Below are 17,445 nucleotides of genomic sequence, written 5' to 3'. Positions count from 1 at the left end.
GGGGCGCTGTCCTCGGTGCTGAAAGGCGGAAGCGCTCGATGGGCGCGACAGCTCGCGAGACCCGAGGTCTAGCCCAGGGATCGTGGCGGCCCGGCTCTGAGCCGCGCTTTCTCAGCTCCGCGCACGCGACGCTGCCAGGGCAGTGCGGGGTGCGGGGTGCGGGGGAGGGGTGGGACGCGCGCGCCAGCCGCCTGCCGCGAGTCGCGCACGCGCGCCCGGGGCTGCCTGCTCCTCTGTGACTTGCGTGTGTGTGTGTGTGTGTGTGTGTGTGTGTATATGTGTGTGTGTGTGTGTGTATGTGTGTCTGTGTGTGTGTGTGCGCGCGCGCGCGCGCGCGTGTGTGAGACAGAGGGGAGAGGGAGAAGAGAGCGCGAGAGAGGGTGAGTGTGTGTGAGTGCATGGGAGGGTGCTGAATATTCTAAGGCACTGGAACCACAGCGGCAGCTCCGCTGAAAACTGCATCCAGCCAGTCCTCCGGACTTCGGAAGCAGGGACAGGGCGCAGGGCATCAGCAGCCACCAGCAGGACCTGGGAAATAGGAATCCTTCTGCCTCCACTTCACGTTTTTAGCAGCTTGGTGCTAAATTGCTGTCTCAAAATGCAGAGGATCTAATTTGCTGAGGAAAACCGCCAAAGAAGGAAGAGGAGGAAAAGGAAAAAAAAAAGGGGGGTATTTTGTGGATGCTCTACTTTTCTTGGAAATGCAAAAGATTATGCATATATCTGCCCTCCTTTCTCCTGTTTTATGGGGACTGATTTTTGGTGTCTCTTCTAACAGCATACAGATAGGTAGGTACCCTTTGTGCTCTGCTTTTGAATTGTGCATAATTTGGTGGTAATCTTTGTTCACAGTGGACAGATTAATTCATGTCATGTAGACTTATGTCATACCTTGACTGCATTCCAGATTTAAACTGCCTAGAATATACATATTTTTCTTAACATGTATATTGGCTTTGGTGCAAAAGAGGAAAAGGTGTTCTCATTTCTGATCTCCAAATTTTATTAATTCTGCCTTAAACAACATTTTCCTGTTTGTTCAGATTCTCTAGAGGGTCTGAATGCAAACCTTGTGATTATCAGGAAAGGCTAATGTTTCTGGCCACCTACCTTGCCCTCAGACTCTCATCTGTGCCTTGACCCTTTAACTACCATTTGGACGATCAGCTCCCCGCTGCCCGAGTCCGTTGATGTGTTTATCCGGCCTATTAGCTGAATAAGAGACTCCTGGGCTGTTGGGCGCTAGCGGGCTCCCCTCCTTTCCTTCTCTGGCACTGACACTGTTCTTCTGCTTGGTGTTTGTTCTTTGCAGGGGGGCTATTTCCCAGGGGCGCCGATCAGGAATACAGTGCATTTCGGGTAGGGATGGTTCAGTTTTCTACTTCGGAGTTCAGACTGACTCCCCACATCGACAATTTGGAGGTAGCAAACAGCTTCGCAGTCACCAATGCTTGTAAGTAATGAATATTCATGTCTTTTGGATGCCGCCCGCGGAGCGCCTGCGAGTGTGAATGTGGCGTGTGTGTTTCAGTGTGTCAGTGTGTGGGTGTGAGTGACTGCACACGCGCGTGCGTGTGACGGCGTAGGGAGAAAGTGGCTGCAATCTGGGGGACCCCCGCTGGCGGGGGGGGGGGGGGGGGGGGGGCTGAAGAGGGACCGAAAGGCATTGGAAAGTGTGCGCACTAGGGAGGTGGAGTGGTGATTGGAGCTGGAGGGAGCTCCCTTAGGTTCGGGGGGTTCTAGTCTTGGGTGTTTCAAGAGAAGCCCTCCCTGTCCCTCCGCCTCCCCCCTCCCCCCACCTTGCGCGCCTGGTGGTACCCTGACCACAGAGAACACGCTGTTTCCCTGGGCGCGCTGTCGGGCTGCTGGATAGATCCCACGGGGACTGCTGAGCCCCGACGCCTGCCCGGGCAGCTGCGCTCCTCTCCTGGCCCTGGATTTAAATCCACAGGCCCAGGACGGATTCATCGTCTGGACCCCTGGAGCCCCATATTACCCACCTCGACGGGACAAGTTGTTAAAATGGTTCTGGAGTTGGGTTCGGGGCTGTTACGTAACGCCCACCCGAGGGGCGCGGCGAGGCTCGGCGAGGAGCGGAGGCTGACGCAGGCCCAGGGCCCGGCCGGGTCGGGTAGGGGTGGAGGGGGAGCGCTGTCAATCTCTCGTTGCTCTGTTCAGCTTGAGCCTAAGTTGAAGGGGGCGATTCTGCCGTGGGCGCCGCGGTCAGCTCGCCGGCCGGGTGCGCTTTGTTCTTAGGTAGCGGGGCTCCAGCAAAGGCAGCAAGAGCTGAAGGACCTGAAAGCAGTTGGAGCCGGCCGAGTTTGGAAATCTGAAGAAGTGGCTGATCAGCCATTTTAGTCTTTGCAGTTATCCATATTAGCCCTAGCACTCCGCGCGGGGCTCCGGGACACGCGATGAAGCTCTGCCAAGGCTTCGGACAGAGTGATAGAACCCAAGCAATTAAGTCTCTAAAAGGTTCAGTGGAAGGGTTCGCGGGCTCCTGTCCTGACGCTCCCACCCCTGCGACGGCGTGGACAGTGCAGCCGGCGCCACTGTACCTTCCTGCCCCCTTCCCAGCAGCTGCCATCATTTCCTGCCAACCGGCTTGGGAGAGTCTTTCCTGCCTTAATGTTCTCGGTTTTTATTTCATAGTTAACAGTTTGGAGGGGTGGGTTGCAGATGGCCCACCTTCCACTTTGGCGACAGTGTAAAGGAGCTAGCGGAAAATTACCCCAGAAAAAGCCCAACTGCAGCGTTCCCACATTAGACAAACTGGTTGCCATCTCAATTCCCCATACTGAGCATTAATCATAGAGTCGATGGGTTAGCTTGATTATGGTATATCAGGAACATCATCATCTCATTTTGAAACTACCATCATGCGGATGAAGGAATGGAACAGTTTTCCTTTACTGGTAGAACAGGGGCATTATTGTGGTTATGTTAGGTGTCTACAATCCAATTGTTTATAAACAGCTTATTTAAGAAGTTTTCAGTGCCATATATATATATATATATTCATATATATGAATATTCATATATATGAACCAAGTGAGAAAAGAAACTAAAGGTGGGGGTGAGGGGTGAGGAAGAGAGAGAGAGAGTCTTAAAGTAGATTTGCAGCTTTAAAAAACTCAGTGGAAGAATATTAGGAATATTTGGAACAATTTTAGTACATATACAAATACAAAGAAACTGTTGTAGTTTAATTGTTGAAGGTTTTTATATTTGACCTATTGACCTACCAGATTTAGGTTATTTGTTTTGATATCAAGTTTCTATTTTTCTTTTCCTGAATTAAGAGTTTAACAGGCGCCTGTGCTAAGTATCTAACTGTATGTAATTGTATACTAGTGTGAAAATGCTTTGAAAAGTAATGAAACTAAGGACTATGATTATTGGAAGTATGTAGATTTTTAATACAGGGTGAAAGTAATTGACAGGTACACTTTGAAAAATGGTCAGTGTTTGAGAAGTTCACTCATTGGTGAAAATAGTGAGAGGGCCAGAGTAAGATGACAGATATGTCCACTGAACAAAATGAATATTCCTTGCTTCTAAGAGATATTGAATGACTGTTGGGTCTTTGTAAAGATTAAAGATTACTTTTGGTTTAGGTTATAACTAGTTTAGGTCCTCAGTCTCAATATTTTTGAATAGATTTATTTTTAATATAAATTGTACTGGAATAAGATATGCAGACAGAAAATGTGTATTAAATACATATATAACTCCATGAATTTCCACAGAATGAATACATCCATGGCACATGATTTTCATTGAAAGCACACACATACACACACAAACAATTTGTTTGACCACACTTCTGAGAAACTGGGAAGATCAAATCGTCATTTTGCACAGATTTTTTTTTCTCAGAAAATGAAGCTGAAATAAAAATGCATGTCTCCAGATCCCCAAATTATTCATCCATGGATTATTATTCGAAGACACTAAAACAAATCATGGTGAAGAACTGAATGTCTTTTCAAGTTTGGCATGTACTACTCCCATGTTATAAGTAATCTTACTAATTGCTAAAGAGAACTAGTAAGGGACTGTTATACAAAGGAGACCCATTGGATAGAATTTTCTGGAGTTGACATTGACTCATTGAGCAAATAACATTTTTGCGACTCGCTTTCTTCATTCCCTTAGGAATTTCACAATCTAGAGATTGTAACAAGAAATGGAGCATTTGTGTCCTTCATTTCTTTTCGTTTTGCCAAGGGCAATAGAACATGTAAAATTAGTGTAACTCTTTTATGCTCATGTAAACTACAGTCGTGAAGTCAGCAGTCAAGAACTGAATGGAAATCTTGAATATCAAATTTGTCAAGATCCGTCTTGATCATTTAAATCCTGCTCCAGGTTTGTCTCCAATGCTTAGCCTTTGTTGGCTTGCCTTTTCTGTCAGGGGAGTCCACGATCCTTCACTATGAAGTGGAAGGCAACATCAAATATGTTGATAGCTAAAACCAAAACGACTTTCTCTCATTTCCTCCAGAAATGTAAGGAATTCTACTTTTTAACTCCATTATTAAAATAGGTGTCATCAATCAATGTTCATACAGTAGCTTCTTGTTTTACCTACTTAAATTGTAAGATTCTCAGAGTTAAATTTCTCTATTAAGAAAGTGGAGTTTTATAACTTCGTAACATAAAAGAAATTCATTTACTCATTTAATTTTATTCCTGAGATGAAGGCACTTATTTGGAATGTGTAGGTTGACATTGATTTAAAGATCCAGCAAGATCCACCAACTGGGTTAAAGTTATGCAAATGAAATGAAGTCATTATTTTGTGAGCTGGGCAAAAGGACTGTGCAGGGCACTGAACTCCCACATCTTCCTCTTTCACAGTCACAGTGAGATAAGGAAAGTACCTGTTTATTCCCATTTGTTGCCATCAGTACCTGAGGAAATAAAGACAGATTTCCAATTCTTTCTTTTGCTCTGTCTCTCCCCCTCCTCCCACCCCCTTTTCTTTTCTCCTTCTCTTTCTTCTTAGCTAGAAATAGTACTGAGAGTTTTTTTTTTTTCCTGAAAACTGTTAAAACCTAAACCTTTACTCTCAGAAAATACAAACCATAAAACTGGAAAAAAAAAAAAAAAAGACTAGCATCTGATGTGTTCAATAGTTCAGACTAGTGAGGGACCTCAAGAATTCCTCCCTTTTTCCCTCCCTTCCTCCCTTCCTTCCCTCCCTCTTTCTTTCCTTTCCTTCTTTACCTCTTTCTTTCTTTCCTCCCTCTCCAATCCCTTCCTTCCTTTTTTCAATATATATTGAGTTCCTTCTCGTTGTCAGGGAATAAATGAATATTTTTCTCATAGAAATTCATTTCTTCTTCTAACATTTTTCTTCTATGCTCTTTTAAATTGTTTTCAAAGTCTTGTAGACCTTGATGCCTTTAGTGTGCACAGGCCACTGTGGTCTTGTCTAAGAACCTTAGTGTGAGGATATGAAGATATTCTAATAGTCCTTACACAAAAGCAATGTATTACAGTAACTGAAAATTTTTGTAAAATAATAAATCTGATTTGGGCATATGTGTACACACCACTTATTTTATATAGTTTAACAAAACAGCAAATATTAGGAAAATACTAAATATTCTTACACTATCAAAAATTTAATAACCTAATACTGTGCTCATTCCTAAAATTTCTTTAAACTAAAACAGTCTAAAGCAGCTATAAACATGAGAATTTGATCCCATAGGGCTTTAGAATGAAAACTTTTAAGGATTAAGTTTCCTCTTCAAAATCTTTCCTTTCTATTTCTTTTCATGGATGACTTTGACAAATTGCTATTAGTCTATATTAAAATAATTCAATAATTTTATATTTCAATTCCATAAAATAAATTATAAAAATATGTAAAGAAATAACAGATAAAAATCTACTTTTTCTCTAAGCCAGCAGATGGGGATGTTGGAGAAAATAGTGTTCTTTCATAAAACTGTTGCGCACACTAAATACCTTTTGAAACATTGTAAACAGATTTATTTAGAGAAATTGAAAAAAAAAATCTATAAATGCATCCACTTTGAAAAACTTCACTTAAAATGCTGTTTGAAAAATAATTCACAATGCCCTTTAAAAACAATTGTCTTTGAGTTTGCATAGATTATCTTAAATATCCTTGTAAAATTGACTAATAATAATAATAATAAATGATTACTAAAGGCATCCATGGACAACATTGACTGTAAATGCTCTTAGAAGAGAGAGAATTGTAAACGTGTATTTTTTTCAGCTTTTAAACCTTGATTCTGCAGATATCATTTTTGAGGTTTATTTCTTATCATTGAATTTTAGTTGTGAATTATTAAAATTGTGTATCTGTGTTCATAAAATTAATTAATGTTTGCTAAATCTTTATTACAATTTGCTGGAATGTGATTGTATGTATGTATGTATGTGTGTGTGTGTGTGTGTGTGTTTATGTATAGTTATAGATTATAAGTGGTTATAGATGGGCTGGGTTATCATGTCTTGCCATTTTTATTGAGGGAATTACTAAAACTGGAGTTATCAACATATGCAAACATTTTGCAAAATTAGAATCAACTTGGATGCTATTAAGCAAAGATTAGAATTCATGGTGTGAAGAAAACTGGGACACATGTACCAGAACACAATACCTTACAACCTGGTGTTGTAAATATTGTTATAATCAATTGAAGGTTACAAAGAAAGATGTAGGTCTTTATATGTAAGAATAACTAATTTGTCATTAGTTGTTTGGTTTTTTTTTTTTGTAGTGAAACTTACATACTTTACTTATCACAAGAGAATTTCAAGAAAATGATACATTATACTGCACTATACTACACTATACAATCAGAGAAAGAATGGCATCAGTTGAAACATTCTATTTTGGGATTAGAGATGTTAAATATTTAAATGAAAATACTATATGAAACGTTAGAAGCTTGATGTTAAAGAAAACTTATTCCTGTGCTTTTTCCTTTTTGAGGTCTTGCAGGCTTCAACCTGCTGACTCAAGAAGTATGGAGCATGTCCCTTTCACATCAAGCCTTTAAAGTGATAAGGTCATTGCACTGTGACATTATGACAATAAAATGCTGATTCATGCTCAGACCTCGGATCCTCTCATAATCTCTTCCAATAGCACTGTACAGACTTTTCAACTTCCTAGAGCCCCCCCGAATTTTAGGGAAGGCTGAAAAGAGCAATTGTTTCCTAATTAGTCCAGCATGTTTTGTTGTATAGAGTTTTCAGAGAGTATATTTTTTCCTTCTTCCTCTCTTCCTCTTTCTCCTCTCTTTTTAAACAAAGTCAGTGGAAATACTTAATTTGCAAAGCAAATGCCATTACAGAAAATAACATTTAAATTTAAATAGAGATTTTTGTTTGAAGTGAACAAAGGATGCATTACAGAGTTAAAAACTTGTCTTAGATTTAAATGTTTTATTGGGATTGGTAATGGCCACTGGGTAAATTATATTTCCTTTTCTTTTCCTTTTCCAACTGGATCCTACTGAAGGTTCCTTAGATGTGATTAAAATGTTAGCTTTTTTATTATGGTAATTTTCAGTAAAAATTTCTGAGATTTTTCTCTAGTGATTTGAATAACTAATTGACAAACTTCTTATATGACTAAGTCTTTTCAGTACCATAAGATAATTAGTTGTTGAATTCAGTGTTAAAATTTGAAAATCTCCCCCAATTTAAAAAATTTCATACATCAAAATGTTTTTCAAAGCAGATTTTACTAATTTGGGGGGGAAAAAAGGAGATGAATGTGGTTCTTACAATGGTGTTGATTAGGAGTTTGACACCTATTAATTTTCAGTACTGTTCAATTTATTTTATCATTTTTGATAATTTTAATTTATAGAATGAAATCATTTAAAAATTAACATGGGGAATGAGAATGTGGCCTTCTTAAAGGAGGCAGGATCATGCCTTTTTTGTCTTTCTATCCTTCACAAACCCTGTCCCCGTTCCTAGTACATTGAGCGACTTAATGATTGTTTATCTATTAAACACATTTAATATTATAGGAGATTTTCTTATTATAGAATTATACTTTCTAAAGTCAGAATTTTGCTTTTCCTCTTCATTTTGATTTCAAAAGAAACAATTTACTTGGTGACTGCCTCATATCCTATTTAGATAGAGGTGTAATATATTTTTCATTTCCACCTACAGGCTGCATATGTTCAGTGTTATCATCCTTATTCCTTAAGGTACATTGCTATATATTAAATGATTCGCTGAAGGGACGCCTGGGTGGCTCAGTTGGTTGAACGGCTGACTTTGGCTCAGGTCATGACCTCATGGCTCCTGTGCAGGCCCCACGTCAGGCTCTGTGCTGACAGCTCAGAGCCTGGAGCCTGCTTCGGATTCTGTGTCTCCCTCTCTGCCCCATCTCCACTTGCTCTGTGTCTCTGTCTCTCTCCTTCAAAAAAATAAAAAAAAAAAATTAAAAAAAAATGATTTGCTGAAGATAAGTAGAATACACACTTTAAAGAGGATTTACAAATGCTGTTAGGATGATGCCAAAGCCATGTTGGTGGTGGTCAGAATGCAAGACTCCATTACAAGGGTACTGACACTTATGGGTGTCCCTGGCTTCCATTTTAATTTTGGATTTTCCACAAAGCGTGACTATACATAATCCCTGAATGGCCACAAAATTGTCTTAGTCTCCCCCTGCCCCCATAATAGTTTATACCACAATTTTCTATGTTAGTCTTTTAGTGCAAATTTAAAAAAAAAGGTACCAAATTGCAATTTTTTTTTCTTTTAATTAGAGGATATCTGAGAAAGAGGAGTTGATGGACACAGTGTCTTGTTGTGGACTAGTTGCTCTAATATTTGCACAAATGTGTACAATTTTTTATATGCGTGCCTTTGTTTGTGTTTGTTTGTTTTTTGTATCAACCTTTTACCTTAAGGATTTATTTTCCAGTAATTTAGCTTTGTCCTGTTTTCATTCTGTTGGTAATTTGCTTCAGCAAAAGTCCCTCAACTTGTCATTCTAGACTTTTAGTTTTTGTACATTAATTACCATTTTGAAAAAATCATTTAAAATACTTACTACTGATTTTTAGCTTAAGGTCAAAGACAGTTTTAAAATTGAGAACCTTGACATTTGTAAGTGTCTTCAAGCGATTAGAACAAACAGGTTGGGAGATAACAGGGTTAATTATAGGAAGGGAATTTATGAGGAGGTAGTTTCTTAGATTGTTTTAATTTTTGTATTTTTTCGTGTTTCTCAAATAAATCACATATACACCCCTCATAGTTTTACTATTTAGATTCTTTGAAAAAAATTTACTGTATAGTTTTATGTATTTCATTTATGAGTTTGTTAATTCCTCTGTTTTTTTTTTTCCTATTTCAGTAATTAAGATATGAGCACAAACTGGGTTGAGTGCCTACATTTTAGTACATCCAAAATGTTTTGAATATGCCATCGTATTTCTATGGCACTTATCAGCCTTTCATGTACAATTAATTTTAATTGATAAATATTGTGGTATTCACTTGTTTTATGGTCCTCTGATACTTACACTGTGATTGAATTTCAGTTAGCCTCAGAAGATAATCCTTCAAGGCAAATATATTTTGTCTTATCTTTATAAATAACCAATTATACTGGTGGAAATGATAGAAATATGGTTAAGGAAACAGGAGAAACCCTGTTATCTCCCAAACCTATTTGTTCTAATCCGACTATACCCTCTGCTTGTTATTAAAATATAGTGAAGTGTTACCCGATTCCTCATCCTTATAAGAGATTATGGCCTTAGTCAATCATTTCTAACTTCAGCATAAATTAATTGAAACTCAAGTTACATAACTTGATAAAAAGAAAAAAGATTTTCAGGGTGTGTGCGTGGCTCAGTCGGTTAAGCGTCTGACATTTGGTTTCAGCTCAGGTCATGGTCTCACCGTTCTTGAGCTCGAGCCCCATGTCTGGCTCGATGCTGGCAGTGCAGAGCCTGCTTGGGATTCTCTCTTTGTCTCTCTCTCTCTCTCTCTCCTCCTGCCCCTCCCATGCTAGCATGCTTTCCAGAGTGTTTGTGCTCTCTCTCTCTCAAAATACGTAAATGAACATTAAAAAAAAAAAAAAAAAAAGGAAAAGATTTCCTCAGCTTGTAAGCCTTGGCAGCTGATATTAAGCCTTTACATTACAATCTTGTTCTCTTTCAGATTTACTTTTCATTATACAATTCCCTAGCATCGGTAGTCAGTCCATTGCAGTTAAGGATGTCAGTAATTTGAGTTTATATATATATACGTATATATATGTATATATATATGTATATATATATATGTATATATATGTATATATATACATATATATACACACACACACATATATATATACATACACATATATATATACGTGTATATATATATACGTATATATATATATATTTCTTATGCAAGGCTAAAAGGATAGAATGAAATACCTATTTTAAAATAAGCATCTTCAGTCAAGGGGAAAGTATTTACTTTTCTTTTTTGCAGATCGAAATTGCCAGATTTCTCAAAGTGTGGGAAGAGGGCCATGGAAAAGCAGGAGAAACTCCAAGAAGCAGTGTAACTTGATGTACTAGGCGGGACAGTAGAAATTTGGAACTAGAGATTCTGTTTTTTAAGCTTCTCTTTGTCATGGAGTCCCCGAACTGCACATCCGTTGTCAATCTTCATCTACAATGGCATTGAATTACTACAAAACAGTGAATTCTTATCATAATATTACTTTTGACAAATAGAAACTATTTCCAGACTTCCAGAGGGAGTCAAGAAGGAAAGGAGGCGTTATGCATCCTTTTGTGCCCAACACCAATTTCAGGCTTTGTATCCTTCTGAGCTGGTGAAAAGATTTGCCTTTGGTAATTCTGAGATAAAATACTGACTGAAAAGTTTTGGGAAACAGTATAGATAAGAATATGTAATGTGGAGCATATTACTAGATTTTGAATTTAGGAAGGGCATGCACTGAGTCATGATGAACTTTACCTCCTGCTTGTGGTAGCTGAGACATTGTGGCAACTGAAAACTGCTTGATAAATGGTAGCAGTGCTTATCAGTAGAACACAGAAAAAATTTGTCTTTTAGTTTAAGTTATCTGGTAATGCTACATTCTAGTTCTTTAACATCTAAATAATATTGTCACAATCCCAGATATATTTAAAAATATATTAGCATGTCTTAGAAGAAAATTCAATGAAGTTAATGATAATTCTCAAGCCATATATAATTTTTGTCATTGAAGTTAATTATTTAAAAATTATTGACGAACATTTTGGCACAGAAATGCAGAACACAATGAATAATTTCCATCTGAAGAATAAGGGTTATAAGGTGTAGGATGATCATTTTGGTTTAAAATATATTTATTTTGGAGCGCCTGGGTGGCTCAGTCGTTTGGGCGTTCGACTTCAGCTCAGGTCACGATCTCGCGGTCCGTGAGTTCGGGCCCCGCGTCGGGCTCTGGCCTGATGGCTCAGAGCCTGGAGCCTGCTTCTGATTCTGTGTCTCCCTCTCTCTCTGCCCCTGCCCCGTTCATGCTCTGTCTCTCTCTGTCTCAAAAATAAATAAAACGTTAAAAAAATTTTTTTAAATATATTTATTTTAATATATATATTAAATATATATATTTGGTTTAAAATATATTTAAAATATTGTCATATGTATTTTAGTGATGGTAATTTGGAACATTTTTAACTTATTCTTCAAAGGCTTCATGTAAGGTATTTATTGTGGGTTATAGATATTTAATGGGGCTGTCTGTTTTCAATGATCCAGCTACCACAGAAATAGCTCCTAAAACTCTAGAGTGGGAAGAGGGACTTCCGAGAGAGAGAGAGAGAGAGAGAGAGAGAGAGAGAGAGAGAGAGAGAGAGAGAAAAGCATCTCTCAGAGCAATCCTTTGGCAAAGAAAGTTCTGGAAGCGATCTTTAGGAGTGGTAGGAAAGGTCTGTGCTTTGCTAGTCTTTCTTAAAAGATACATTTCAACTTATGTCATGATTTTCTTTATTTGTGTCTTGTATTTGTCAGGAATTGAAAAGTTTCAATCTTGTTCTTAGTTTCTGTATGAAAGGGAGACGTTGAGCTTTGTAAGTCCAGAGCAGTTTCACAACTTATAGCTTTATTTATTTTAACAGCTTTCTAGTCTTTACAAATTTATGGTGTTATTACTAATTGACATATGGACAGGAAATTCTAGGAACAAAGGCAACAATGCACAGGGAATATCAAGGAACTCTATAGTTTTAGTTCTTTGATGGGAAAGACTATAAATCCTCATCTTTATACTCAGAACACAGAGAGTCAGGGATTGTCATCTTAATGCTTTGCCTGTGAAAATAAAAACAAACAAACAAAAAAACCCAAAAAACCTTTGATTCTTACAGCCTTGATATCATGAGAGACAGAGTAGCATCAGTTAGGAGTCTGAACTTGGAATCAAATTCTAGTCTGCTTGTTAGGTGTGTGGCATTAGACAAGTGTAATCTAGGTAAGTTTCAGTTTCCACCTTTGTGAAAGGGAATCATCCATTAGAGGACCGTTTTGAGGATACACAATAGACCTAAAACACTGCGTACTGTGTTTGGCACTAAGTATGTGAAAATTGGCAAACTTTTATTATTACTTCCTATGTTAGGATCTTTAGGTAGTTTTGATATGCATTGCTTTAAGAGGGGGAATGGGATAAAGAAAAATGCATTTCTAGTTTCTTGTTGGAATCTTTTTCTACTGTTTGTATACCAGGGCAGGGCATATGTTGTTTGGTGGCAAAGAAAAGACCAGCAAAATAAGCCATAAAGCCTCTTAAAGTTTTGCTTGGTGCACTAAATTATGAAAATGATTTTTAAAGACTGAGGTGCTGAAATTCGAGTGGTATTACATCTTTCCCTTTGTCACATATCACTAACATTTAGGATGGCAACAATTTTGAATCATCTTATTCCTGGTAGATCCTTCAAGCTCATAATTAGGATGTAGTTTGATATCTTTTTGAACTGTACACATTATAGATTCCTAATGTTTTATTTTACTTCTTTAATTAAATTATATTTATTTAAGTGAAAAGCAGTCAAGAGACCAGGCTTTGCATTCAGCAAAAATGAGTTTGAATACGCTCAGTAGCTTTATGATGCAAAGTTTTTTTTTTCCTCTTTGTTACATGAGGCTGTTTCCTCATCATGCCTGATAATATTATTGGGGGTTTAAATGAGAAAATAAACGCCTTGATTAGTTTGTCACAAATGATCTGAATTTTCTCTTCCTTTCTGTATCCTAGCTCTTTACTTTGAACTAAACAGCATGCTCAGAGCAATGGAGGAGAATAAAATTCTTTCCTTCAGAGAGCTTACGTATTTGATAGTTTTACATTTATATATAGCTTTCATCTTTGCAAAACACTTTCACATCCATTTGGCCTTTCCTGTAGGTAGCTCTGTAAAGTTTATAGGCTAAATGGAATTATTATACTGATTTTCAGATGAGAAAACAGAAACTTGAGTGAATTAAGCTACTGCAGATTTGTGGAGGAGCTCTTGCCTGGAGAAGCCTGCTACTTCCTAGGTCAGAGCTTCTCCCCCGTCCTAGATGGCAATGCCACCAGTCTATTAAAATGAGCAGACATGGTTTGAAGTTACGGTTGCAACATTTATCAGTTACGTGACTCTGTATGTATCAGCCATGCTTTCTAAGCCTGTGTTTTCCTCTGTAAAATGACAGTCACTGTAATACCTACCTCATAATATAATTGTCAGATTTCAATGATAAGAGTTGCCCAATATAATATAGTGATTAATGTTGCTAATTTTAGTAATTTCTATCCCCGTTAGTGTACATTAGTCACATGTACTTGACTCTATACTTTTAGATGCGTGGAGGGGAAAGCAGGTAAGGAGGGCTAATGTAGCTCTCTAGGTAATTTTCAAATGAATAAGCTTCTTTAATATGACCACTCCAACTAATATTAGAGGCTAGGGTTTTATTTTCTTATCATCTTTAGGAAACTGGTGAATATACACGTCTTACAAGAATTTAACGCGCTCTTGGTCCACAAACCCTCTCTGCAGAATTTAACAGATAAACAGAAAGAACTGAAAATTATGAATAAGTTAACAAAAATGTATATTCTGGTTAGCATTGTTAATTGTGAATATTTGATTCTATTCAGTTACCACTTTTATCACTATATTTGAGCAAGTAAACAATGATGGTAGATGTTTCCTATGTGTGACATTAAACACAGGACATGTTCATTGTGACGTCTTCCCTGTGGACCAGTTGTCTGCATCTTGCTGCTGGTTGGTTGGCCCCGTGTCATCTTCCTTAAAGTTCCTTCCTCAGCATGAATAAGGGAGGCTCTTTTTGCCTTTTCCTATTCTGTTGTAAAGGTCTCAGAGATTTGAAAACCTCTCAAATAATTACTTGTCTAGAGCGTACTTACTTTGGAGAATGGAGAGACACTTTCTAAGGAGATGTAACCACTGACAATAAGTAAAAATAAGGAAATCTGTGAATGAGCTAAAGTTTTTCATAGTTCATAAATTATTCACTACCTCATATTGTGTTGACTTCCATTAATCCAGTGCTGCCTCATATTGCAGTTAGCAGCATGTGAACTCTTTCATGTAGTATAGTAAGAACTTGGGTCAAAAGTATTCTTTTAAGCAAATCCATGTATTTACAGGATAAAGTTACATTGATAACTTTTGATTTGGACCTGAGGTAGAATGCATTGGGGTAAAGGTCAAGAGTGTATCTTCAAAATACTTATGTCTACCTTGTTAGTATACATCAAAACTTATATCAGGATTTTCTTCTTTCTTTACGTCTTTCCTCAAACTTTTAGTAGATCCCTGTTCTATGCCAATTTCTTGATGATCTCTGAGATGACAGAGAAAGATGAGGTTTCTATATTGGAAATTATTCATGGGTCCCAAATCTTCTTTTTTTATGGCAAAGGTAGTAGTTTATCTAGGTCAGCTAGGTGATTTTCTTATTATGTTAGTGTGTGTAGTGTAGTAATGGTTTCTAGGTCATTTATAAATATTATTCTGTGCCTTGGGAGTAGATTTGAATCAAAGTGTCTTAAGGCTGGAAATGGTAATTCCAGAAATTGTGAGGAAAACATAAAATTGTCTTGATGGAAGCTGAAAAATAATTATCTTATATCGGATTTAGAATATTGTTGAAAACTGGGTGGTCCAATGAAGAACCAGTGATAGTAGCTGTAATGTGAATTGAAGATCTGTCAAAAATAGTTTTCATTTTTGAATCATATTTGGAAATGATAATTTTTATTTTATTTTGCATGACTTTTTTTTTCCCCTCTCTGCCAAAAGCTTTTAAGTTCAGTTTGAACTGGTATAGACTATGGAAATTGCCGGGTAGTCTTTTTATAAATTAATTAGATGTGGGCTATATTATATAATTGTTGTAAATACTATTTTAGCTTATTATGAAGAAATAAGTTACAATTTTTACAATAGTAGGTTTTATGAAGTAGTTACAAATGTTATTGTAATTTGAACTAACACATTGGTAGTTCTCTTGTAATGTTAAGACAGATTTTATGTAATCTAAACTTTGATTATTGTAGTAGTTTGAGAATTTCATGTGGAAAATTGTGATTGTCTAAAAAAACTGATGTAGGATTGGGGCACCTGGGTAGCTCAGTTGGCTGAGCATCCAACTCTTGATTTTGGCTTTGGTCATGACCCCAGGGTGTTGGGATCAAGCCCGATGTTGAGCTCCACACTGAGCATGGAGCCTGCTTGGGATTGTCTCTCTCTCTTCTTCCTTTGCCCCCCATCCCTGCTCACTGTCTCTCTCTCTCTAAAAAAAAAAAAAAAAAAAAAAAAAAAAAAAGATGTTTTTAATGAAAAGAAAAAATATCAAATAATTAAAATATTTGTGAATAATAACATTTAGGTACTGTGAATGACTTAGAACTTAAAACATGGAGAAAATTAGAATATAGATTCTTATGGTCTTTATTTTTGAGGTTTAAAGATTCTGATGAAAGTAACTCTTGTATTTGGTAATTTAAAAGAAAATATTTATTTATTTTTGAGAGAGGGAACTTGAGCAGGGGAGGGGCAGAGAGAGAGGAAGTCATAAGATCTGAAGTAAGCTCTGTGCTGACAGCAGCGAGCCTGATGTGGGGCTCGAACTCATGAACCCTGAGATCATGACCTGAGCTGTCTGACCTTCAGCCTACTGAGCCATCCATATGGTAATTTTATGAACACTACAAAAGGGAATATAATAAATATGGAGTCTTTTTTCCCTTCCCCAATTCCACTTCTTTTAGATTATCACCTTCATGGTTTCCGGAAATTCCAGTATGACATATGCACTATGCTGTCTGTATCTTGATTGTTTCCTACTTAACAAAAATGGAAGTGCTTCTTTTATCTGCACATTTTCCTTTTCCTTTGTAGTCACTGTATAATATTCCCTTGTTATTTAGCTCTGTCTTTTGTTGGTGATTTTTTTCTATTTTTTTCCCAGCTGTTTTAATATCATGTGCGAATGAATTTGCAGAATAGATTTCTGTGAATGGATTAATTGAGTCAAAAGGTGTTTGCATTTAAAATTATGCTACATGTCCAAAAAAGTTATAACAATTTACAGTCCTACTTAAAGTGTATGGTATGCCTGTTTTTTCCCAATCTTATTAGTAGTATACAATATTAATTTTTTTAAAATTAATTTCTCTTCAAGTTAGTTAACATACAGTGTAGTTTTGGCTTTAGGACTAGGACCCAGTGATTCATCTCTTACATGTGACACCCAGCGTTCATCCCGAAGAGTGCCCTCCTTAATGTCCACCACCCATTTAACCCATCCATCCATCCAGCAACCCTCAATTTGTTCTCTGTACTGAAGAGTCTCTTTATGGTTTTCCTCCCTCTCTGTTTTTATCTTATTTTCCCTCCCTACCCCTGTGTTATTAAAATTTTCAAAGCTTTGCCACTGGTGTTTAATTGCTTAAATTTATAATAATAACTTTTCACTAACTCTAAAAGTTTCTTAACATTATTATTTGCATTTCTGCATGTGTGTATCTATGTGTGTGTGGGTGCTTATGCACCTATTCATAACCTGGTGCCCAGTTTTCTATTGGGTTATGGTTCTCTATTACTTATTACTTATTACTTATGGTTCTCTATTACTTATGGACATATATATATATATATTACTTATGGTATATATATATATATATATATATATATATATATATATTAAAGTATCCATATACTTTGTTGATTTTGTGGCTATTTTTGTTTTTCTTTTAACCTGTGTATGATTTTTCAGAATCAAGATTTCAGTTCATGATTTTTAAGAATACACTACTGTTATATTTTAGTCAAATTTAGAAATTGTTCAGGATTTTTATGCCTTGCTCAGCAAGACTTTTCCCACTCAAAG

General features: G+C 37.1%; 1 protein-coding gene across 5 annotated transcripts in view; it reads left to right on the top strand.

Moving 5' to 3' along the window:
- Window positions 1-320: 320 nt before the first annotated feature.
- The window catches only part of GRIA2 (glutamate ionotropic receptor AMPA type subunit 2), a 160,988-nt gene continuing 143,863 nt past the window's right edge, over window positions 321-17,445 (top strand). For 2 of the 5 annotated variants that reach the window (XM_040471613.1, XM_040471606.1), the window contains exons 1-2: window positions 327-789; window positions 1,313-1,453. In XM_040471613.1, the coding sequence (XP_040327547.1) occupies window positions 702-789; window positions 1,313-1,453 (229 nt within the window). In that variant the 5' untranslated portion in view covers window positions 327-701. Of the gene's footprint in view, window positions 790-1,312; window positions 1,454-17,445 lie in introns of all 5 variants that reach the window. The other 3 variants (XM_040471615.1, XM_040471614.1, XR_005789051.1) reach the window with 3 other exon arrangements.

The sequence above is a fragment of the Herpailurus yagouaroundi genome, unplaced genomic scaffold (genome assembly GCF_014898765.1).
Source record: "Herpailurus yagouaroundi ecotype Mexico unplaced genomic scaffold, PumYag 28, whole genome shotgun sequence".
Lineage (NCBI taxonomy): Eukaryota > Metazoa > Chordata > Mammalia > Carnivora > Felidae > Herpailurus > Herpailurus yagouaroundi.
The sequence above is the reverse complement of the archived record's forward strand: the minus strand, read 5'-3'. Positions and strand labels throughout refer to the sequence as shown.